The sequence below is a fragment of the Coturnix japonica genome, chromosome 4, assembly GCF_054131305.1.
Source record: "Coturnix japonica strain WE chromosome 4, WE-NBRP24, whole genome shotgun sequence".
NCBI classification, from domain to species: domain Eukaryota; kingdom Metazoa; phylum Chordata; class Aves; order Galliformes; family Phasianidae; genus Coturnix; species Coturnix japonica.
The window spans coordinates 60870423-60895165 of record NC_140666.1 but is presented as its reverse complement, the minus strand read 5'-3'; the positions used below and the strand labels follow the sequence as shown (position 1 = coordinate 60895165).

General features: G+C 38.8%; 1 protein-coding gene and 1 long non-coding RNA gene across 43 annotated transcripts in view; one reads left to right on the top strand and one right to left on the bottom strand.

The window, feature by feature from the left end:
• PDLIM5 (PDZ and LIM domain 5) overlaps positions 1 to 24743 on the bottom strand; it is a 111301-nt gene that overhangs the window by 8475 nt on the left and 78083 nt on the right. For 25 of the 41 annotated variants that reach the window (XM_085545217.1, XM_085545214.1, XM_085545220.1 and 22 more), the window contains 4 exons: positions 24563 to 24694; positions 17821 to 18008; positions 6333 to 6513; positions 336 to 516 (listed from right to left, as the gene is read on the bottom strand). In XM_085545217.1, coding sequence (XP_085401343.1) covers positions 336 to 516; positions 6333 to 6513; positions 17821 to 18008; positions 24563 to 24694 — 682 coding nt within the window. The remainder of the gene's footprint in view (positions 1 to 335; positions 517 to 6332; positions 6514 to 17820; positions 18009 to 24562; positions 24695 to 24743) is intronic. The other 16 variants (XM_085545249.1, XM_085545230.1, XM_085545238.1 and 13 more) reach the window with 1 other exon arrangement.
• On the top strand, positions 8915 to 10855 carry LOC146761096 (uncharacterized). 2 transcript variants are annotated; one of them, XR_014945389.1, is made up of 2 exons: positions 8915 to 9022; positions 10320 to 10855. It is a non-coding gene; the product is annotated as an uncharacterized LOC146761096 (long non-coding RNA). The 2 variants fall into 2 exon arrangements; XR_014945390.1 differs by having other exon boundaries at positions 8921 to 9022; positions 9968 to 10855.

The window sequence follows — 24743 nt, the reverse complement described above, 5'->3', positions numbered from 1 at the left end:
TTTCTTTTTTTCCTCCAATTCTGCAAAGAGCTGCCAATTAAAAGCATTTTGCTCAAGAAAATCGAGTAATAGCAAACAGCTACAGAACAGATTAATGAAAACAGGAGTTTAACTTGAAAGATCAAATGGGACTACATCAACATCAGAATGTTAGAGAATGAACGGGCTCAATATTAGAATATCTATATATATACATACTCCTTATGTGATGGGAACATAAGAGGTGTGCCAGAGTACATTTGGAGGATTGCAAACTAAGAATTTCATTACTGAGATACAGTGGACACAGCAGTTAATACTCCCACTAAAGTTTGGGTTAGCCTATGATCACTTACTCCAAGGATCTTCCTCTGGCACTTGGAACACTCAGGTGCGAAGAACTTCTCATAGCAGACCTCACAATACAGAGCCCCTTTCTCTTCCACAAATCCAATGTAAGCCATGGAAGTTTTGCAGTGAGCACAATTAAACTCCTCTGGGTGCCATGACTTCCCCAAGGCCACCAAGAAAGGTCCTCTAGTTAGGAAGAAAAGATTAGTTAGCAAATGCCATTGAAGTGGTTCCTGATGAAGCTTTTAATTTACCTCTGCAACACCATGGCTCTGTTCACAATGTGGTATTGCTTCACGCCTCTTCCCTTGGATGGGATTGTAAAGAAGTGCCAAGTGTCAACTAGTGCTATTCACATGGAGCTATCTCCCAGAGACCTATGACCCCAGTAATAAATAATTATTTTCACTTCCTGGCATTTCAAAAATCCTGTTTTAGTATTGCATTGAATAAAATACTGAAGTGGCTACTAAGGAAAGGGAAAAAAAGAAAAAATTAAAATGTTCCATGTTCCCAACTGTTTCTATCTGCTGCAAAGAGATTCAGTGATACCATTAGCTCTCTTCCAGCATGTAATTGTATCAAGGCCACAGATGTACAGTTGACTCCACTGATGGCCAATTACAACATTTTCTTGTAAAACAAAAATTCCGCAGCTGTCTTTATCCAACAAGTTTGTTGCAAGATAGAACATTCAGTTGCTCTTTTTGTGTTTGCTTGTTTTCCCCAGAAGCTAATTACTATTGAACCATTTTCTCCAAGGACAGAAGCTCTTCCTCCTTCCACTCCTCCTCCCATGATTTGTCTGGCAAATGCAATATGGTTAATGCACAAAATGAAATCTGCCATTTCTATGCAAACAAACACCTTAGATTTAAAGTTGTAAATCTCTGGCATATACCACTGCATTAGCATTCAATTGAAAACATAATCAGCATGCTTAATTTCTTTAACAAACATATTTATCTTAATGAAGTACCTTTTGAGTCCCACCCATACTCAAACTTTCAGAATTTAAGTTTTAAGTGAACATCATGGCTCAAGCTCATTTCTCTCATCAAATTTCACACTTCTGTGATACCACCAATAAAAACACCATTCTTACAGGATTTTTTTCTGATCTAATATTTCACTGCAGAAGAAGTGCGAAGTATTAGCTAGTGTCACCACCCTGTTTGCTAAAGGATTTTGGAAACTGAATGAGAAACAAAGACATTTTTGAATAAGATAAACATTCTCCTATGAGCAAAGAAACAACAGAAAAAAAAAACCAAAAACCTTGGAAATTTGTTTCCAGAGTTATGCTGATTGTCAGATAAGAAAATAAATGAGAGTGATGTCCCTGAGAGGAACAGATAATTATTTTTATTTCTTTTCCATGTTTTCCCTGGAGATGTTATATATTTTCAACAGTAGGAGAAGTCAAAGACATAAAGACTGAAGCAGATTTAGGATTTGTGTGTATGCTGCAGTGAAGATGATACTGAAGCAGTTTCTTCCATTCACCTCTGATTATCATAAAGAAAGAAAGCAGTGAAACACAGCTCCTGGAGTAGCTCACAGCCCTGAAGGAGTGAGCCTGGGGATCCCAGTGGATGCCTGAGCAGTGCAAACACTGACCTAACCTGATACCCTCCCGCTGCCATACAAGCACCTTTCTACATCAGTGCCCTTTCAGTTATGTACTGATCAAACAATACAAGTCCTTGTGTACAACAAAAGCGCACTCCTGGTGCAGTGTCAGCACAAGCTAATTTAACAGATTCATTAAGACGGGACTGATACTGAAAAGGCTCTCTCTGCTACAGGCAGGATTGAGTTTCTGGCCATCTGCACTGCAATGATAGGCCTGGTTAGTTATGAAATGGAAAGAAAGCATGCTAGCAACCAAAGGGGAAGGAATTTTTATAACATCTGCAACATTTAGCTCTCCACAGTTTACAATTCTGACATATTGAGGTTAGCCATTCAAGACAGTGGGTAGGACCCCAGATGGATGGGAAAGTGTGCAAGAGTGCATCTACAGAGTTTCATTCCCAGAAGTCCCCAGGAAGCTGTGGCTCTGCCCTGCACAATGTTTCCTAGGTGTTCCATTAGCAGGCTTGCTCCCTGTGCACATGTGTCCAGAGGAGCACTTTCTAAATGTGATTTCACTTTTAATCAAGCCGTAGTTTAAACATGTCAAGCTGACATTGCAGCTTAATGATGCCAGTGACTTAAAAGCTGCCCCAAATCATGTGGGAAGAAGGAAAAAAAAAAAAAAAAAAAAAAAAAAAAGAAAGAAAAAAAACCAGAAAACCTAAATGTAAAAAACTAAAACATGATATTGAGAACTTGGAGGTGTTCCTGGTCTCCGCATACTTTCATGATCAAAACAAGAATTTCCAGTTATCAAACATATTTATTTCCCTGCTTTCTATCAAAAAGGAGTTAGAATGCCTAATTTGGAGTTGGGAGGCCCACAGCCATGCGTCCTGATGGGAAGTAGCCAGGGCAGGAAATGCTAGGAAGATGGCTACAAATGACCTCATCCTTTCGTGTACATTAACAAAACAACAACAACAACCCCTTTCTGTCACCTACCTTTTAGTAAACAAGTCAAATTTTAGAGGTGGAGCTCAAAAAACATCTTACTTCCAGCCAATGATAAGGAATGGTAACATAACTACAAACAGTTGGCTATGAACCCACTTTCATTCCAAGATACTTTCAAATGCTAAGTCAACTGCTGACATTACCATCTAAGACTACATGAACCAAACCCACAGATGGAGGCAACATTATTATTATTATTATTATTATTATTATTATTATTATTATTATTATTATTATTATTATTATTATTATTATTATTATTAAAGAGATTCCGGTGTATTTACATCAGTAGTTACATACTGTTACATCCCAAAGGATCACTAGGTACATATATTTAGTAGCCATGTGTAACATCTGGGTCCCATATGTAGCAACAAAACAGGGTCAAATTGGAACAAAAAGTAAGTAATGTATGAGGAATGTAAGGATAATTTCAGTATTTTTCCATTTGTAACTATATATAACTTTATCAATATGTTCACGATGTATTAGTATGGTAATAATCTAGCTTCTCATGTGTCTTTGATTATGATAGAAATCCAGAACTGAAATTTGGTGGTAGAAAGATCAAAAAGACTTCTACATCTGGTGAATAGGCCAATTGTTTTGTAGTTAACTAATCTTTTTCTCCTCATTTGAAAATGTCACGATATATAATGTCTGTATGGGAGATGCTGAAGTGAAGCACTATTTGTACTTTTTCCCTCGTACCTCTAAGATAATTAAGATCCATGAAAAGGTGACAAAAGCAAATCATCATTCAGAGGCAGACACACTAAAAAAATGTTCTCAGACGAGATACAGGGAAAACACATTTGGATTTAAAAGGCAGAGTGAACTCTGCACTGAAGCACTCAGTGAGACTGCCTGATAACTAGAAGTCTTCATCAGAAAATGTCAGAAGTTCATCAGACTGACACAGCAAGCAGATCAAGAGAAATTTAGTTTTCCTCCAGCTTTAATATTACAGACACGGAAACAAAAGCTTACATATTGAAGCTGTGGAAAAACTTGAAATCTTCATACAAGCACTGTATCAATAATTAAAGATATATTAAAAAGTTATTAGATGCCTTTGGTTTTGGCTTAACCAGCCACGGTTATTCTATGCTTCAGTGTAAAGTAACCAACTCCACAACACATTCTGGCTTCAAAACAGATGCACAGTGCGATGTCACTTAATCCTCCTCCTACCTTTTCATAGGTAACGTGACCACTAAGGGCATGAACTGTAATTATGATAAAACTTGAAACCAAAATGCCTCTGCAATCTTTCAAATCCACCTTAGACTGTGAATGTTTGGGATAATTGGCATTGATTAAGATGAAAACTCATCCACAAATGAAACAATGCTTGCCTTTAATAATTGAGATGGTATTTAGCATATGAAGAAGAATTAAGATTTAAACACTGACAACAATTTAGAGAAAGACATGAGTATCAGTTACTATTCATAAAGAGGTGTCACTTTCAGCAGGTGACAGTGGTTTAAGTACTGTCAAGTAGGGCTCAGCCTTTCTCCATATATGGTCACTAAGGAACAAAGGTAGCTCCTAGACCAATACACACCCCTACTCACAGGGCTGAAGCTCATCACCTTTTCAATGGTGATTCAAGGAGGGAATAGCAGCCTGTGTTTTAAGTACTGAGAAGAGTACTCAGGAGAGAGTACTGTGAGAGCCTATGGAACAGAGCAAAAGCAAACCCTGCTAAACTACAGGATCTGTAAAAGGCACTGAAGTTTCTGCATGAAAGATGCAGTATATTATATAAGTACTGTGTTTGGATTAATTTCAAATGGAAATGATAATAACAAAAATGAAAGTATACATTTCCTTACCCTAACCCTTCATTACTAGATGAATTCAAAGCTCTTTATCACTCAGAGAATATAGAAGTCAGAATGCTAAAAACAGATACAGTAATTATCAGATGAATCTTTTCCAAAAAGTGCAAAGGCCTTTTTGATTCTGGTCTATCATTTTGCAGTGAAGCATAAGATCAGGATTAGAGATCACATACATTTACATTCAAAATTAATGTGTTTGGTTTTTTTTTTCTATTACTTCAAAGAGATTGAGATCATATATTTTTATTACCTCGACATATAGAATTAAAATAAGAAAATCTTCTCCAGACTCCACAGGAGAGTTACCAAATAATCCCCTACATTAACTTTATGTTAATGGAGCTAGTAGTGAACTATCAAAACAAATATCTAACGGAAGTCAACAAGTTGGACTTGATTCAGCCCTAGAAAGAAACAATTGGTCAGATGAATTTTCTGATGCAGAGTTCAAGCAAAGGTTTAAGAAATCTTAAAAAGCCATTGTAGAAAGCTTGATTTTCTATTATCCTGAGTGAAATCTATATGTCTTATTTTCTAATTAAACAAGTTTCTTTCTTTAACCATGGTGAAATATAGTGCATGCTCTCCTATGTTATTCACATTATAAAACAGAGGACACAGGTGAATAAAAAGAAATACTACAGTACATTACTTTGCTCTTGCAGTTCAATAGTACAGATAACTGAATAACCAATAAGATGATATCTTAAGAGCATACTTTTCATCTAATAAGCCCTCCAAAATCCCAGTCAGACAAAAATCAAGGAGGATTTGCACACTGACATGAAAAGTAGTAAGACAACCAAGTCTAATTTTCAGATCTCACTGACTGAACAATGCAGCCCAGAGTCATTTCTTCCTCCATATGAAATTCTGACTAAATTTAGAATATCTTGCAGATTGTGTAAAATTTATTTGTATCAATTAGCAAACTTATTTTTGTGTACTCTGTTGATTAATTCCATTGATATTATACAAGTCAAGGGCACTCACTACCCAAATGGCAGAGAGAGTGGGAAGGACCATGAAACTTAATGCAGTAGGAAATGATTACTAAACCAATCCTAGTAATTGTTAAAGCTGTATGCCTTACTTATCCCATATAGCTGGAGCCTGCTACCTTTCCTCCTCTCATTTACTAATTCTGGTTAATAAATTGGCATTTGTGATGTTAGTCTGTATTTGGTTTCCCTGTACTCTCATTTGTTTCCAGCTTGCTCATTTTCCAATTTTACTGGCATGGGTGTGCAAGTGAGAATTAGCTACCTTACTCTTCTTTTGCTTTTATTTTCACCCTACTCCCAGATTCCTAAACCTCTGTAAAATGGGTGGCAAGGATGTGACTGTTGCAAAGTTTTCAGTGTTTTCCAACATTTGAAATATTGCCCCTTCATAATTTTCTCTCATTCTCAGGTTTTCTAGATAAACCACACATGAAACGAGTGCACTGTGTTACTGAAGTGGAGCCATACAACATTTGTGACTAAGAAATCAGAATCAGTGAAAGCAAAGCAAAACTCTGATATCAGAGAGCCTGTAGGATGAGTAGATACGAACCTAATGACTTGATTGCACTGTGCACACATTGGAGTACGCTTTCCTGCTGGAATATGCTCTGCCCTCTGAACCAATGTGTCTTGCTCCGTTAGCTGAGAGGTTGCGTCAAACTTTTGACTTGGAGCAGTTGTTCCAGATGTTCCAGATTTAATACTGTTTGACGTCCATCCACTGGCAGGAGCTGTGAAAAGAGTGCCAAAAGTATTTAGAAACCGTCTTTCAGTACCAAGTAAATGATTTTGAAATAAAAGCAACAGGTAGAACTTGCCCAACATCTTTGTCCAGCTTGGTGTATGTCTGCCTACTTACAGCAATAAACTAAAGCTGGTATTTTTCCTTCCTCCTCCACCAGTAAGGAGGAAATAACACAGCACAGTTTTAGCTAACTTGTAAAAGCAGCAGACAAATTTCAACATGTGAAAGAATGTACAATCTGTGAAGGCATTATTTTGCTTTAAATACAAAAGCTGAAGCCAAGAATATCAGTGCATGAACAAAAACAAGAGAATAACACATAGCTACTCAAAACATTTAACATTAAGTTGAAAAGATCATCCATCATTACCAACAGAATAAATAAGAATATACATTCAATACAACATATATAGGAACTTAAAATACAGTACTATAGAAGGAAAACATATTTCTAAATCAAATTTAAAACCTAGGCTAGCTCACTAAACACTGCCAATCTGAAGCACTACAACAACTGTGTTCACATCACTTTAGAAAAGTCATGTCTCTGACATAAAATCCAGACCTTTCCAGAAGTGTATACATCCATAGACTTGCATTTGCATTCTGGTTTTTAAGGTCATAGACAAAAGCTTTTATGGAGTTTGAAAAAATGCATTTACAAAAATGAAATGCACAGACACCTGTTGCCAAGGGTGATGAAGAAACAAACACTTCTCTGCTTTTCTTTCTTCATAGATATGTCTACTATGGTAACATACAGCAGAAGGTTATGGGAATAGTTACTCCTGTCAAGTGGATAATTCTTTTTTTTTTCAAAGCCAAAGAACACCACCACCACCATTAGACACTAAACAATCCCATGACCTCACAAGCATGCAGTCTTGAACAAGTCACTCTGCTACTGTAGTTCATTTTAGATAAATAGCTGCCAATCTGAAAACTTAGGAAGGTATAAAAATAGAAAAGGTAGAAGAATGGCTCTGAAGATTAATCGCACTTTCCTATTTCACACATCGCCTTCTAATTTTCAGGCCCTATTTCACAAGAATACAAAAAATACTCATTAAAACAAAACCTGTTTGAAGATTGTTTTCTTCATAAATCAAATTGCAATGTAACTTCCAGTATACTGCTAACATGGATTTATCTGCCGAATCCCAAAACATTAGTTAGCTCTTGTTTACACCATGTAGTTAAAAAAAAAACAACAGCAGCAGCAGCTACCCTTCTGCTTGCTTAAAGGAAGAATAAGTATAACCACCGCAATCGCTTCCTTTTCTTTGGTCTCATTACAGCTTCTATTAATGTTGTATTCATGAATGATGTTTCTTGGAATGCTGCCCAACTTTAAAATCACTACTGATCAGGATTTATCTGTATAAACTCTCCTAAGAGTTGTTAGACAAATCACCTGTGATTCCTGAATTACTTAAAGCACTACTAGAGGAGATGACTATCCATCAGTTTGAGAGACAATGTTGGTTTACCAATGACCTTATGATAAAATAAAATTCTCTTTAGCATGAACCACGCTATAAAATACTCAACTTAGTGCTGTGTTAGGTAAGAGCTGTGGCCCAAACAATAACAAATTGGGCACAGAGGACTAGTGAAGGCAGGTGGACCCACTGTATTTTGACTGAAGTGGATGAACTCAAATTCAATGCCTAAACCAGAAAATAGACCATTAAAGTATACTAATATCTATTTCATAACATCCATTATACTGGTATCTTTGTAAAACTACTACAGTTGCTCTACAAGACTTTTTTTTTCCCACTGTGTATCATTCTCTCTTTCTCGCTGTTTGATTTACCTCAGTCTTTTATCTTCCTGATTACCATTTGAACACCAGCCTGTGGACAGATTTTATTGACCACTTGCATCTTCCCGTAGGCCAGAAGCATGCCATTAACACTCCAGCAATTCTAGCAAAGGCATATTGCTCTCACTGCAACACAAGGAACACTTTTGGATGGTAGTGGTGAGAGGGTTTTTTGTTGTTGTCTGTTTATAACACTAATAGTTGCCTGCTTATAACCTATACAAATTGTCAATATTTTTTTTTAAGCACTGTTCAACCAGCTGTTACAGAATTTCAAGTATTAGGCGTATTTTCTCTTTCAGAGTGAACACTGATATTTTCTGACTAGCCCTCCTAGTTTAAAAGCCAGTCAATTCTTCTATCAAGAAAGATATCATGGATTAAAGGGAGGAAGAGAACAGTTAGAGTTCCTGCATTCTTTTCTCTGTTTCATTCCCTATTCCCCTTGAAACCTCTCTGGCTGAATTTTGTTTAAGCTTTGTTTTACTGTGGAAGAAGCCTAACTTGCTTATTTACTTATTAACTTTTGGTTACTTTAACAGATCCTCTAGCTTTCAAACACAAAGGCACCATTGCATCATTTAAAGGAAAACATCAGCCCCTGAAAACTTCCACAGGTTTTCCCTTGCAAACAGAGCTTTTACTGTGACACACAAGTAATAGCAAGGTGGGTACAAATTCTCACACTCAGCCTAAGCCTCTCACACTCTGGCCATCAGTCTGAGCCCTCCTGCGGTTTGTGCTTTATACTTTGCTTTTTACTTTCTCCCTTTGGTGTCAAAGCTTGGTGATGGGTTGCTGCTAACTGATGCTTTCCTTTGGAAACACTGTGGACTGCAGACTTGTTGTAGGGAAAAGAGGCTGCAGAAAGGAGGCAGTTATGCTTCCAAATCCCTTTGAAAATAAATAGACGGGTTCAACAATGAAAAGATGAAAAGACCAAGCACACATGAAAAGAGAAATACATGCTGTTGGATCTATCAGCAGCTCTGTTCTCACCAAGCTGGTACCCAGGGTCTGGCTAAGTGCTTGCAGGCATGTGATTTCCAAAGATGACCTATAGGGAGGGGACAGGGAGCAACAGCAGCTGCCCCACAGCATCTCACTGCAGATTTTCTGGCCCTTCTGCATGCAGTAGGATATAGTGCAGCAACTTGCAGGGGGGCTCAAGTATTAAAGCTGTAAATAATAAAAAATAAATACGCTATAAGCAATAAATGACAATTCATAGGAATTACATATGGACTAATTCCACCCTGAGTGTCATAGAGGCTCACATTCTCTTCAAGCCATGGAAAAGATCTCTGTGGCTAAATTTTGGAGTTCTGCAGGCCTACGCATTCACTCTCTCTTTAGTTAAACCTTTCAAAGGACTGTTGATTTCACTTGTGCATTGTCATAGCTGCCTTTTCTAAAAGACAAAACACTCTGTACCTGACTATTAACGTTCTACTTTATTAGGTTTAAGTTTAGCAAACCCTCAGTGTTTGCTTTTACTGAACTCCTCGGTATGGCCAGTTTAATATTTAACAAAGTTTTAGGCAAGGTAGAGAACTGGCTTTTTCTTTCTAAAAATCCTAGTGTGACTTTGCCCTTGTTTCACTAACAATAGGCTGTTCCATTGCTGAACACATGGATAACTACAAACACAAGCGAAAGATTTTTAAGACAAAGGGAGAAAGGCGGATACACAGCGGTGCCAAAGTCACTTTGACAGAGGTTCTCCGGTGCATAGCAACAATACAACAGCCTGAACTGTTTAACGCTCACTTAAACATAACATCAAGCTTCATGTAATATCTATAAATAACAGTGCTACTTTAACTGGTGGGAGTGCCAGAACTTCATTTTAAAGTGTTCTAACTCGGTGATTTATACACTGCTATCAAACTACTGTATTATTAATGGAAAATATAAAGGTTCATATGTCCAATTTTCTGACTTCTCTTAATATATCTGTACAGCAAGAAATCTTCCAGCTCTTTCCTCCAACCCAAACAGATGGCCGGATGAAGCAACGCGTCTGAAAAGCTCGGCTGTCAGCTCGTTACATTAACCATATATAACACCCTATCCATTCCCAGGCCCGTGTGAAATTGTACAAGTTAAATGGAGAAAACTACAGGACCAGTAAGAAGGAGAAAAAAGCAAAAAAAGGGGGGTGGGGGGGACGTGGGGGGGAAAGGAATGCCATGTTCAGCAGTTCTCCCTTTGCTTGCTGCACGATCTTGGAAGCATAGACAAAGCTAAAAGCCCACCGCTGATTAAAGGCAGAACAGGAAGGATTAAACCATTATCATTTCTTTAAATGCTGGTGAAGGATGGTATGTGCTCCGTGGAAAATCACAACAGGTGCGAGTGCGGCCCAATTTCAACAACCTCTGCAACTCCAGAGGCCAGTTCCTGTGCAAGCGACCAGCCTTTCAACTGCAAAGGTTCCGACTAAATTAGCTGTAAAGGATCTTTAATTAAAATGAGTATGGTGGTTTTGGCTTGCTCAGCGTGTCTCCTTGTGATTTGTTACATCACACACCGTCACAAATTTGGCACAACTGGCAGAGCTGTTACCGAAAACGTGTCTCAAGGAAAAGAAAATGAAGCCCTCCTCACTCCCCTGTACAATAGGATTTTATTTCTCCGCAGTGAGAGCTCAGAAATCTCTTTTGTAGCTTTCTGCAGATAACATTTTGCTTCTCATTCTGAACTGCTGTTTTGACCTTGATAGCTTGACTATGCCTGAGCAGAGCAGGACTGGCCAGTCTCACTGCACACACTTTATCTGACATTTTCATAGAACTGATGTTTAAGCTTTCATAGTGATAAGACCGTATTTGGCAGAGAAATACTGACTTTTCATTTGCTGTACAAATACTAAGGATAACTTTCAGATGATCTACACTGATAGAGCAAACTCTTCTGAGTTGGCACCAGCAGTGGAGCAGGCTACAATTTAAGAAGAAGCTATCAGATGAATTGGTCTGAGACAACAGACCAGTTATTTTTAAGAAATCAAAGGCAATGAGTATCTAATCTTAAAGGCTGGTGAATGTTCTCACTCAACGGGTGTGAAATAATCAAGAGACAAATAGTCTCCCGACCTAAAGAAAAGAGCATGAATCTGTCTTGATTTGCGCCTACAGTTATTTTAAGCATACAAAAGTTTGGTGCACATGAAATTAGCAATGCTGGACCACAGGAAAAACTTCAAAGTATCAACTTGTTACAGAAAGGTGAGTTTCTGTTCAGCAGATCGAGTGTTGTGTAGTAGGACATTCTGCCTCCACTAAGCACGAAGTACACACTTCTATCATTACTAAGACCCACTCCTTAAATATCAACATTCAAGTTTTAAAAATATATTCTAGTTTTCACCATGTCTGCAGGACTTACAATTTCACATTGCCATCAAATTAAGGTTGACATGTATAAATTATTCTGGTTTCTCAATGGGTTTTGCTTGGCTAAGTCCAAGTTCACATTGCTTAGCTTGTAAGAATAAATTCCTGTACTTTGCTGTCATATGGCAATATAATTTAGATAAGATGAAAAATTAATAAGAAAAACAACCTATACACTAGAATCAGGAAGCTTTTGTGTTTTGACCTGTCAATATATCGCTTCTGTGGACAAGGCTTTAGTCTGTTAAAGCAACTGCATAGCAGAGGGGCAAACTTCAACAGTCTTTTTCAGTGAAAAATACTTGAACTGTCTATTATTTTTGGACTATTTATAGCTCACCAACAATATAAGAATTTGCCTTAACTTGAAGTATTATTCCAGTTTCTCCCCCAAATTCACACCATTGCCCTCAATGAGCATGTAGTTCCTTAAACCCCCAGTAATTAGTCCTATCTTTATTTTCCTGTTCAGCGAAGGAAACAAAGTGGGACAGGATGACAATACAGAAAGCACAGGATTTTATGAACAAGGTGACATTGCCTTTGTCATGCAAAGGTGATAGGCCACAGATTTCACTCACCCTGTCAGGGCGGCCTGTAATACATGTACACGTAGAGCTAAAGCACAGAAAAATGATGTTAAAGTGCCACAGTCTACTCCTTTATGGACCTTCAGTAAGTATTTACTGGAAGTATAAGCAGTTTGCTACAGCACAGTAAATCTCAGCACCCCCATCCCTCTTCTCTTCAGCTCAGTGCCATTTGATCCTGAAGCTGATACGATCTCAATTCTGGCACGTTTACCTTAGCAGACTTTTGCAGACTAAGTCACAAAGAAAAACACAAAGACCCAAACTGGTGGTACATGCAGGACAGAATGTCAAGTCACACCTAGGAGCAGGTTTGTATTTTATTCTGCTACATTCCAGTATTGTCAAGGGATTGGGAAGCCAGAAAAAAAAAATGCATCAAGACAGCACACTAAGGATAACTCCAGAGACGGTAAAGGCAAGTCTACCACACTCATGAAAACAACTGCAAGGAAACAGCAGAATTTTTCAAACAAAGTTGCCTGGGGAGCAGTTTTTCTATGCTTCCAAGTGTGTTCCCCCTGCTGAAGGGAGCATGTGTTTAACACATGTGCTGGCTCAGGATTAGGCAACTGACAGTTGTGGGTATTGCAGAATATGCTGACATGTCTGACCAGCCCTACTGGAAGAGGATTACGTATCCCAGAGGTATTGGGCTGAGAAACCCTGGGAATAAGGAAGTTGGTAAAAACAGCTAACTGGTCACCTAGCACTGCAAGCTTCAAATGCTTCTATCACAAACCCTTCCCACCCCATCCTCATGCTCAGGAGGAAGATCAGTACTTATGGCAAACTCTCCTCTCTAGGAGGCTTTTGCAGCTTGGTGACTTTTGTGGCCTCCAGCAACACTGACTGCAGGCTGTGGTCCTGCTGGAGCCCACCAGCAAAGCAGGGCTCTGCCCACACTGGTCAGCACCATGCCAGCAACTTGACATCTGACAACAGCATCTGGAGATGCTGGGCAGAAGGTGATCTTGCATAAGAAATGTGGTTCTATGGTCCCAACTTCTGACCAAAGATCCTGCTGCCCATTCTGAGAGACAATCTGTCTTCTGGCCAAATTCCAGTTTGTGTAACTGCATTTATTGGATCATTGTACTTTCTTAAATTGTCCCAACAGTTTCAATTTGACACGCAGCTATTCACTTCCTTTCAAGATGCCGTGGGGTGTTACAGTGTACTAACAAACAGCTGTCATGTTTCACCAAAGAAGTGCCTGCATGGTGGCCAAAAGCAGTGCCTGTGCATGCATCACATGCTTGCAAATGGTATCAAGACTCCAAATGCTTTGGGGTTCCTTGCGGGGCGTGAATGGTGGTGCATAAGTTACAAAAGTTAGCTATGAAATAGTAAAATAACTCTCTATATCAAGACTATGGGTGGGCTGTGATGGAGCTAGGCCACCAGTGAGCATTTAGTTGCTGTTGATTGAATATAATAATCTTGTCAAAAGCTTCTCTCTCTCTTGTGAGTGAACAGAACATCACAGTTTGAAAGGAACATCATAACTTGAAAAAGAAAAACTATGGGCTGTTATAAATTCTAGCCAATAAACTTGACATAGTAGCCACCACTATTTGACTTATTCCAACAAATGAGAAAATCAACAATATGGACACAAGTGGTCCATGACAAGAGTGTTCTTTTCAAACTGCTGTCCAGGTGGGTATCACCACTTCATCATGTACATGTCCCACTTGTCCTGGATGTTGAGCTCCTTATACACCCAATACAGCAAAGACCAGACTTGATTTAACAAGTCAGGCTTTTACCATGCTTATCCAGCTTCTTTGAGCATACTAGGAAAAGCAGAGCAGCTATCCACCATTTCCTTTACTAATGCACTGAAGAATTCTGCAACATTAGGATTTAATTCCAGAAAGGGACATCGTATTGCGTTACTTTCACACTGGGTAACTAACATTGTGATTTGCTGGAAGTTGAAAAACAATAATAGCGGAAAAATTACGCCTAAATGAACATCTTTTCCAGATGCGCTCCAAACAAACAAACAAACAAAAAACCACCATTAATCCATAATACCATCCCACAGGAAATTTTCTACAGGCAACAATACAGAGCTGGTTTTAACCTTAAAAAGTCGTGCCATTCATTTCTGCAAGCTGGAAACCTATCACAAGATCTAGCTTTGCTCTTACCATTCTCAGTGTTCACTACCACTCACAATGTTCCAAGTTGTTTCACAGAAAAAAAAAAAAAGAAAAAAAAAGAAAGTGAAATCTTGCTCTTTAAGGAGGTCACAGAAGATTTAAGGAGGAGATATTGAGAAGGGCACACTGATTCACAGACAACTGAAACAATTTTCATGCTACTGCCCACGAGAATAAACTGAATGCTCCTCTGGTGAGGGTAGGAGTTTGCCATCAGGGAACATATGGTAGTCCCATGTTCAGCACAAGTGTTCACAGATACCCTGCAACTTCCCTCCTACAAGGACAATTAAGCTCTGTGGATGCTCTCACTGCAAGATCATGGATCAAGATTGACTTCTGTACTGAGAAATCCTATGCCTGGGGCATCTCCTAGCCCTCTATGTGAGCCACACATGTTAGACAGCTTTTACACTTTCAAACCTCTCAGCATAATTTTAAAACAAAACAAAACAAAAAAAAAAAAACAAAGACAAAACCAAATACAGGAAGCCACACAACTTTTAGTAATATTAAGGGTATTCACTGATGGCCTATCCAAGAAAGGGAGATGCCAGCTAAAGGCTTAAGGATGCCTTCTGACCAAATGACTAATGCGTGTAGTTGGACACCTTGATAAATAAAATCACTGGTAATATTTATGCCATAAAACAGCAGACTACATCTTCTCCAGACACAAACAAAATCCTGTAACACGTCTGCTTAGCTACAGAAACAGCTTAGTGCTATGTGCAATATTCATTGGAAGAGTGAGTCCGACTAGAGCTACAGAACTGTACTCCAAAAAATTTCTATTATTAATAGCATACTGATACACATTTGCATAAGACTATGCCTTCATTCCTATTTCCCACGCTAAACTACAACTATGAAATCAATTAAACTCAAAGGGAAAGGTTTCTGTTTGTTTAAAGTGTTGTCAGTTCCACAACCTACAAGGCCAAATTTTGCTTGGCCTGTGAAGCGCTGGCAATTGTACTTGAAAAGAAACGTCAAGCTCACAGACTGCAAACAAACAGCAGAATTAGTGACTGAAATCCAAATGTGCCCTGAAACAGTTCTAGTCTTCAACATTTGACTTATTTTACCAAAACACTCAGCTACTTGAAAGGTTTTACTTGTCAGACTGCTGGTTTCGGCCTTACTAAGCAAGCTTAGACACAGTGAAACTATGGGAATTTTTGTTTTTATGAAATACATGCCTGAGAAAGACTGCAATCAGTCTCTGCTGTAACACTGCTGTAACCACGCTTAGGTCTCTTCTCCCTGCTAGTTTTGCATTACTGACCTTGTGAAAAACTGGGGCAGAATGTGACAGAAAAAGCCAAGGGTGACCTTAGGACAGGTCCATGGGCCCAGCTTGCAGTGAAACTTTTATAACCTCCAGGCAAGTTTCAGATGCCTGGGCAGCTGTCACAATTTCAGTGAACTCTTTTTCCTTTTCTTTTTTCTTTTATTTTCTTTTAACCTAAGAAGCTTGGCTAGTGAGTGGCTAGGTACATCGCTTCCTCACACATGTGCAGATGTACCTCCAGACTGATGACTGACTCTCTCTACTACACGTGCTATTTCTGAAGCAGGTGATGACTCTGATTCTTTGGCAATGAATTTGAGGCAAGCTATTCTCAGGTTTTCTAGCACAAAACATACAAGAAGACAATGCAGTTCTCATATTCTCAGCACCACCTTTTCTATCATTGCACATCAACCTGAATAGGGATGCAAAAAAATGAGCCATATTTCTCTACCTTTCTTTGTCCAAAAAGGTATTTGTTACCCAATGTCATGTGTAGTCAGCTTCTCCCCTTGTGTCTGCTGCTGTGGGGAACAGCACTGATCACAGCTGGCTCAAATCTGGGGTACAATAGACCTGGTTGCACGTCCTAATGTTGCAGGCTCATACTCATTTTGGACTTCCAGATCTTAACATAGACACCTTGCAAGATGTCTTATATAAACTGTGAACACTTAAATTAGATTCCTCATTCAGCATGTATACATGTAAACCCTGCAAATGCCTGAAAGTGATGAAAAAAAGAAGAGCAGGACACAAGTCCTAGTAACTAACTGTGGCACTGTGGACACACTTGATGTTGGACAGGGTAGTATAGAAATGACAGCATATTGCCATCTCGAGGCTCCATGGAAGTACTGCATGATGAAAATGTCTATTTGTTACCAGGCACAGCAGTAATTTCAAGCCATATGTGCCAAAGACTCCAATATAAACATACACCATTAACACCATATGTTTTATCTTTATTTTTATGCCATGGCCTCTGCAGTTCCCTTTCTGGGTTGGGTATGCTTCAAAGAAGGAAAATCCTTAAAATCCTTAAAAAAAAAAATCCTTAAAAAAAAAAAAATTAAGGGCAATTTTAGCATTACAGCTTTTTTTTTTCAGAAGGAGAATTGATAGTATTCATCTCATTATTACCAGAAAATCTGCAGTTTAAATGTAATTAGTAATACAGATTTCCTGGTTCCTTTGAAATTAATACTACAGTTTAGCTGAGCGCCAAAGACAGACTCAATTTAAGAGACAAGTTACATTAAGAGATTATCTAAAATAACTGCATGTAATATTATGAAAAAAAATAGATACAGAATTACACATATTGTATTCCTTGATACGTATATAGTAATAAGACAGGAAATTCCCTTAAAAAAAATAGCATGCTTTCCAGACATTTTAGTGCTGGTATAAACTGCATGCAAAGGCAACAGCCAAGTTAGTGATCATTATGAGAACCCAGCTGTAAATAAATCTTTATGTTATAAGTTGTATAACACTGGCAACCTCCATGTATAAAGTCTGCAAATGCCAAATACAAAGCTGCTTTCATGTTTTAGTCTTTTTTTTTTTCCCTTTTTTTTTTTTTTTTTTTTAATTCTTTTAACATCAGCTTCAAAGGAGATCACTTGGGAAACGCGTGTCTCTGTTGATACGCTCCTTGAAATCACAGAGAATATGTTCTGTTTAATTTACAGTCATAGGGAGAATACCAAGTTAAAATTGTATTTGTACATATGAGATTGTTATACATGATTTCGTCAGAAGGTCAGAGATATTGGATTTTGCTTGTTTGTGAAACCAATCACATCTATAAGGCTACTTTCACAAAGCTACTCGTTCACCAGAGCTCTTGTGCTGTTTTTCTCCTCTTTGATTAACAAACTTGCTTCTACTCAGAATACACCAGCAGTCTTTTGAAGGCTGCTGTTCTTACACCTCTGGTCAAGCACATCTCACTGAGCTCTTTGAGGGTCTTTAACCAAACAAGAAAATGCCTCACTGCAAGTTACCTGCTTGGCTTGGAGGCTGCCAGCCTGAGTACTTGGCGCCACTTGATGGTCCTGTTGGCTTGGGCACTGAAGGAGATGTGGCATTGTTGGTGGAGGTAGGTCTAGGATCTGGACATTCATGGCTGGCAGACACATTCTTCACTGAAGTGGTGGTATAAGTGGCAGGAGGGGTAGACTCCATGGAATCACTGTTCAGAAATGAGGGAGAAATAAATAAGATGTATGCCAAGTAGTGCCTTGACCAAACAACATGCAAGCACTCAGACACATTATGAGGCCAAAACATAAATTACCAATCTTGATTTTTGTCTCTAGATTTACAGGGTTAACAAGTTTCACAATTTAAAGAGTATATCTGACTGTTCAGATATACTCTGTGAGTTATAGCTGCTGCAATTAAAGTCTTTTGCTAATAGAGGTAGCTGTCACTGATGATCCAGTTGATTTGCTATATGCAGTGCTTACAAGTAGAGTGAAGCACAAAGTGCATTCTGTTGCATTCAAACGTTAAAAGATATTCAGACATCTGTACAGTGCAAATGGAAGTATTTAAAGGGTACATTAGACTTCTTAAAAGCTTAGTATACAAGTCTTTTTAACTACACATTCTGAGGCAGTAGAGATACTGAATAAAAATGCCTCTGCAGAGTGAAAGAAAAAGGATAGGAAGACATTATCTGCCATTAAGCAGCATCTCAATGTTACTGACAAGATAGTTTAGGACCAACTTCCAGAAAAAAATGTACCTTCATTGTCACAAAAGTGTTGTTCTATGTTGTTGAGTTCATTCGACACATAACTCATCAAATCAATGGACCACTTGCTGGATAAGGAGTTGGCTGGATAGTCGCACTCAGAGAATTGTGGCCAGTGGCTCAATGTGCAAGTAGACTGATGATGTCATTCCTTACGGATTGGTGTTGGGACTGGGGCTTTTTAATGTCTTTGCAGGCAACATGGACAGTGGGATCAAGTGAAGACTCAGCAAATTTGCAGATTACACCAAGCTGAGTGGTGGAGTTAACATGCTAGAGGGAAGGGATGCCATACAGAGGGACCTGGACAGGCTTGAGAGGAGTGCCCATGACAAACTCATGAAGTTCAGCATGGCCATGTGCAAGTTCCTGCATCTGGGTTGGGGCAATCTCAAGCATCAATACAGATTGAGTGGAGAATGGCTTAAAAGCAGCACTTAGGAGGGTTTGGGGGTGTCAGCAACATGCAGCCCAGAAAGCCAGCTGCATCCTGGGTTGCATCAAGAGAAAAGTGACCAACAGGGTGAGAGAGGTGATTCTGTCCCTCTGCTCTTGTGAGACTCCATCTGGAATATTGCATCCAGTTCTGGAACTCCCAAGACAAGAAGGAGATTGAGCTGTTGGAGGGAGTCCAGAGGAGGGCAACAAAGATGGTCAGAGGGCTGGAGAACCTCCCCTATGAGGACAGGCTGAGAGAGCTAGAGCTCTACAGCCCAGGGAAGAGAAGATTCCAGGGGGACCTTATTTATTTCAGCTTTCCAGTATTCTGAAGGAGTTCTACAGGAAAGCTGGGGAAGGACTTTTTACAAGGGCATGTAGCAACAGGACAAGGGGAAATGGTTTTAAACTGGAAAATGGCATCTTTAGACTAGATATTAGAAAGAAATTATTGACTGTGGGGGTGGTGAGATACTGGAACAGGTTGCCCAGTTAGGTTGTGGGTGCCCCCTCCATGGAAGCACTCATGGCCAGGCTTGACAGGACTTTGAGCAACCTGGGTCTAGTGGGAGGTGTCCCTGCCTGTAGCAGGGAGGTTGGAACTGCATGATGTTTAAGGTCCCTTCCAACTCAAACCACTCTATGATTCATGAAACCCACTTCAGGATGGAACCCCATTACAACTTCAAGATTACCTCAAAAAACTGTCGGTCTTTTTCTACTGAAGCATAAATAAGAAAACTTGCTTCTGCATCCAAAAGACTCATTACTATTGGTCAAATCACTTTTTGAGTCCAGCTTCTATTTTACTGCCTTTGTCCAAAAACATAAATATGAAAATCCTGCCGAGTACAGCTGCTTTTACACAGAAGATGTTACTTAATGAGTAAGACATGCAAAACTCTCTCATACGGTCAGTAATCTCCATCCACTGGATTTCATATCTATATAAGGCTGTTGTGGATCTGACTCAGAAACAAAGGTCAGCTTTTCAAACACAGTCACCAAAGGCTGGAACTTCATCTTTGTACAACACATTTCCTGAAGGACATCACATAGAAAACAACTGAGGGGTGCAGCTGGCAAAGTGCTGCCTTTGAGGCTTCTCACATACAATCATTTTGGAGGAAAGAAAGGGAGAGATCAAGATGGAAATTCTGCTTCATGTCTACATTTGCCAAATAGCAGTGTTACAGGTGTAGGTGAGGGAGCAGACACTGAAAGTTAGGTGAAATGCCAACTTCTACCTTCACCATCACTAGCTCCATGGTTGAATTCTCAAGGCTGTGAATGACATGGCACCTAATTAAATACTTATAGCAAGAAAAAAGTCCACACTGAAAGTTAATATATGTTATCACTGCAAATGTTATTCTAAATTTAGGGTAGAAGAACACTTGATCTCCCTAAAATACAAATGACACATGTCCTTAGAAGTAACCAGAGGAGTTATATTCATTATAAGAAAGATGGTACAAGGTACTGAGATCTAAGTAGATGCAATAGAGGGGTGGTGAGGGGGCAGCATGTGTGGAAGGAAGCAGGTCTAGCTCACACATGAAACGAGGATCAGTTTCTCAGAGATAGCTCCTGGATATCTACAGCCGAGCTTCCTTTTATAAATCAGGTGCTGAGAACACTTCAGAAGTATTCTAGGAAATTAGCACTGGAAAATCCTCCTGAACATATTCAGACATTTTGATACTCTCCCTCCTCTCCCTTGAAAAGAAAAGAAAAGAAAAGAAAAGAAAAGAAAAGAAAAGAAAAGAAAAGAAAAGAAAAGAAAAGAAAAGAAAAGAAAAGAAAAGAAAAGAAAAGAAAAGAAAAGAAAAGAAAAGAAAAGAAAAGAAAAGAAAAGAAAAGAAAAGAAAAACAGATGGTATGGGATTATAGATGCCTAAATCTCCATCCATCCTTAAATGGAAACTTTTGTACAGAGCTGTGTAGCAGAAATACATGCTTTAAAGAAAATAACGATGTCTCATGCTGTTATTAGCCAAAGGAAGAGCTGTGCTCCTAGCAGAAAATTACATATAGGTCATCATCATATAACTTTTAGCACTGCTGAAATGGTAACAAGAGACAGATCTCAGACTTTCCTGAGCAAACTTTTTCTAATGCAAGCCCAAGATAGCAGGGTATCCATCTGTAAACATCATCAACCAAGCCCCAGCATGTATTAGCAACTCAGTCTGGTACATCAGTATTTTCCAAATAGTTCTCTGGGTTACAAATGATAATTTCACTCCCATTTGTTGCCCAGAAAGACTGTGTGAATTGGGAACAAATCCCATGGGGTCTGAAGCAGCTGGCTGACAAGAAAGGTCACATAATATCTAAGAGTCTGCAAGAGCTTTCTTCATATGGCCAGGAATTTTGTGAGGTTATTTTCCCTTATGAACACTAAATCTTTTAAGACAAAAACAAGACAAAGAAAAAAAAAGAAAAAAGATGTGAGCAAATCATTCTTGGTTTTTGGCTCAAGCAAGTGCATTGTGATAACTTTGATTCTGCTTTAAGGAGTCTATATATATAGCTGTAGCCATAGCTATAGCTATAGATATAGCTTTTTTTTTTTTTTTTTAACCAAAACTAGTAGAAGTTCCTTTGTTTTAAACATTACTGCCTGTCACTTATCTGTTTATCCCAAGCAGGCATAGAGTATACACTACAGGAACTTATTAAGTCCTAAGACGTATGCACAGTGCTTGATACAACTCTAAAGAAATGAGAAACTTTTAATATGGGATTTTTGAGGCATTTATATTGAATAAACTTTGAAAAGTAACAGTTAGGAAAGAATGAGTTCTGTACCCTAGGGCCAAGTAAACTGCTGCACAGATGACTCTCCAAAGAGTTACATACAGCAGGATATCAGCACAACTGAGATAAAACTTGATCCTAAAATCTCCCCTTCTTGCTTTTAGTTACATTAAGTTGTTCATAACTTGTGACGTATCTTATACACATTACCTGAAGATACATGCAGAATATCAGAAAAAAAGCCAGGCATGAGAACTGTAAAACCCCACAAATGAGAAAAGACAGTTGTCCTATGCTCTTGCAAAAATACAAGAAATACTAAGTGCTAAACTTGTTCCTACTGCTATTGCAAACCCACACTCTCATTCAACTTCTAAAAAGGGCATTTACATTTTGTATTAGCCTAACAGGGCTCCAGAAACTTGCAAGAAAGGGGAAAAAAAAAAAAAAAAAGGCAAAACAAAATAAAAGAGAAAGCAGAGGGAACCATGTGAGCAGAAATATTTCCACATCAAGTTACAGTAAGGACATATGTTACCCTTCCGTATGCAGTGGTCTGCAGAGAAAGAATACAAAACTTCTTTCAGAATAAATATTCTCCCAAAGGATCAGACTATCTTCTTTTCAAGTAATTGTACATGGCATTGGGTCTGGTACCTAAAGCAAAAGCCATATCTAAATCTATTCTTGCTAACATTTCTGAAAACTTCAGGGTTGACTTTTTTTGCCAAGTGGTTTAGTTTTAGGGAAAACTTTCAGTTCTTAAAGAGTCAAGATATTAAAGACATCGGTTCCTTTACAACCATCTTGACTTTTTCCCTGAAGACAATGCAAACATAAGCTACCTCAGTAAAATAGATTCATTGCCCTTTTGAGAAAAGTATTTAACATACAGCTAGAAAACGCAAAACTTGAAGTTGTTGAAGCTTATTTACCTTGTCTGTCTTGGTTGTGCCAGTTGATTTTTGAACAAGTCAGTGTATTATGCAGTGCCCTACCCTCATCTCTTTATGGACATAAGATTTTAGCTCTACTCACACACCAGCTATTGCATTGTGGCATTAAGTGAGTTGTTGTTCAAAACAACTTTTCAGCACTGTATTTGTGCAGACATTACAATATGTCATTAGACTGATGGTAATGCAAAAGCATTTTAATATCCATCCTGCACGTGGATTCATTTCTTCACAATCTGACATTTTCCTTCTTTTGATGTAATTGTTTTTACATGCTCTGTGTTGAACTTATGGGATAATACATACATACAGATGTTAAATTGTAAGCATAATTTGCTTTTTACCTCCACTTTTGCTACATGTAATTCAGTCTATACAATGAGACTGTGCTCTTTCTCTAGTTATGATGCGGCATCGCAGAGCCTCATTTCTATGGCTCCATCTAGTGGCAATCTCTTCTTCCTTAAGTGCAGCTGACAGCTCAAGATGACAAGGAAATCAGACATTGTTACCCGAGTAAGCTGTGCACAAGCTTTATATCAACACCGGTTATTTATGCACTTACATCTCCAAAAGTACATTTCCTAAATCAGGAGAGTTTCTACTTGTACTGTGAGCAAAAAGTGGATAAACAAAGCCAGGTTCACAGTCAACAACTTAAATGCTTACATTGTTCTAACAAGCTAACTTCACTTGCAGCTTATGCCACAAACACAGAACATCAGTGAGCAAAGTAAAGTCAGAGAATTAATTTTCACCACCCTTATTTGCTCTACTAAAGTAGCAGCAAATAACACAGATGAAGAATAAAGTCTTGCTGGCAGCATGTCTTGGACTTAGTCTGTGTTGCACAGACATCAGAATTGCTACAGAGAATTTTTCTTTGGGAACAGGCAAAAAAGGGAAATTTTGATACAGCTTAACATTATCTTGGTGTGTCAAATATCACCACTTTCCTCACAAAAGTCAGGGCTGAGTTAACCTTCTTCAGTGACTCAAGTCACCCTGGAAGCTATGAAAGAGGTGAATGACTAATACGTAACACATTTATTTTATATCAAGCTCTATCTTTAATTGAGCCTTATCTCCTGAAGTTACTCCTGTGAAAACACAAGTAAACACATGAAAATCCACAGATTACGTCTCCCTCAGAACAGCTTAATACGTACTGTCCTTTAAAATATCCACCAAAGATTTTCCCTTCTGAGGCTGAAGTCGATTACAAAGCATCAGCTTTTCACAGGAGCTGGTGTTAAAATAGCTGTGGTCAGGAAACAAGAACAAAATGTCCTGTGCACTGAACAGAATCAGAGTTGGAACAAAAAGCCTCGACAGCAAATAATTTTTAAAGGACTTATTTGCTGCACCACATGCCAGTTATTTGATTTCATACGTTAAAAACGAGCTTTGAAAAATAGCAGTGCTCCAGGAGCACTCTTAGCCTAACATACAGCCTGCTTGCCCAAGAAAACATTGCAAATAATTCATCCAGATAGGGCTTTCGAGCCAGTGTGCCATTTATTTTCTAGTCAGCTATTTAGTGACAGTGCCAACCACCACAACACAAACAGCACCATGCCTCTCAGAAGTGCACCAGATGCCCACCTGCACTTAGTATGGTAGATTTATACAAATAGCATTGGCAGGACCAGGGTGCAGATTAGTTCTGCAAACAGGTGAAACCAACAGGATTTGGGGCTGGGGACATTGTGCCAAAGACCACAACAGGCAGACTGCTGAAAATGTGCAGACAACAGAAACAGGCTTTGAAGGTGAAGCTGGTTCTTCACAAGTCCTCAGTGTCAACCACATGAAACACCAGGACAATACCTCTTGTTCTTTGTCAGCTCCAGAGCACTTGTTGACTTCCTGGAGGGCCTGCTGGCTTGCAGAGGAGGTTTAGTGACAGGGGTGATGAGCAGGGCATCCAAGAGCAAGCGGTAGGCACTAGGATCAGAGAGCCTAACAAGCATTTGAAAAGACCACGTATAGAAATTAGTTGACTGAACAG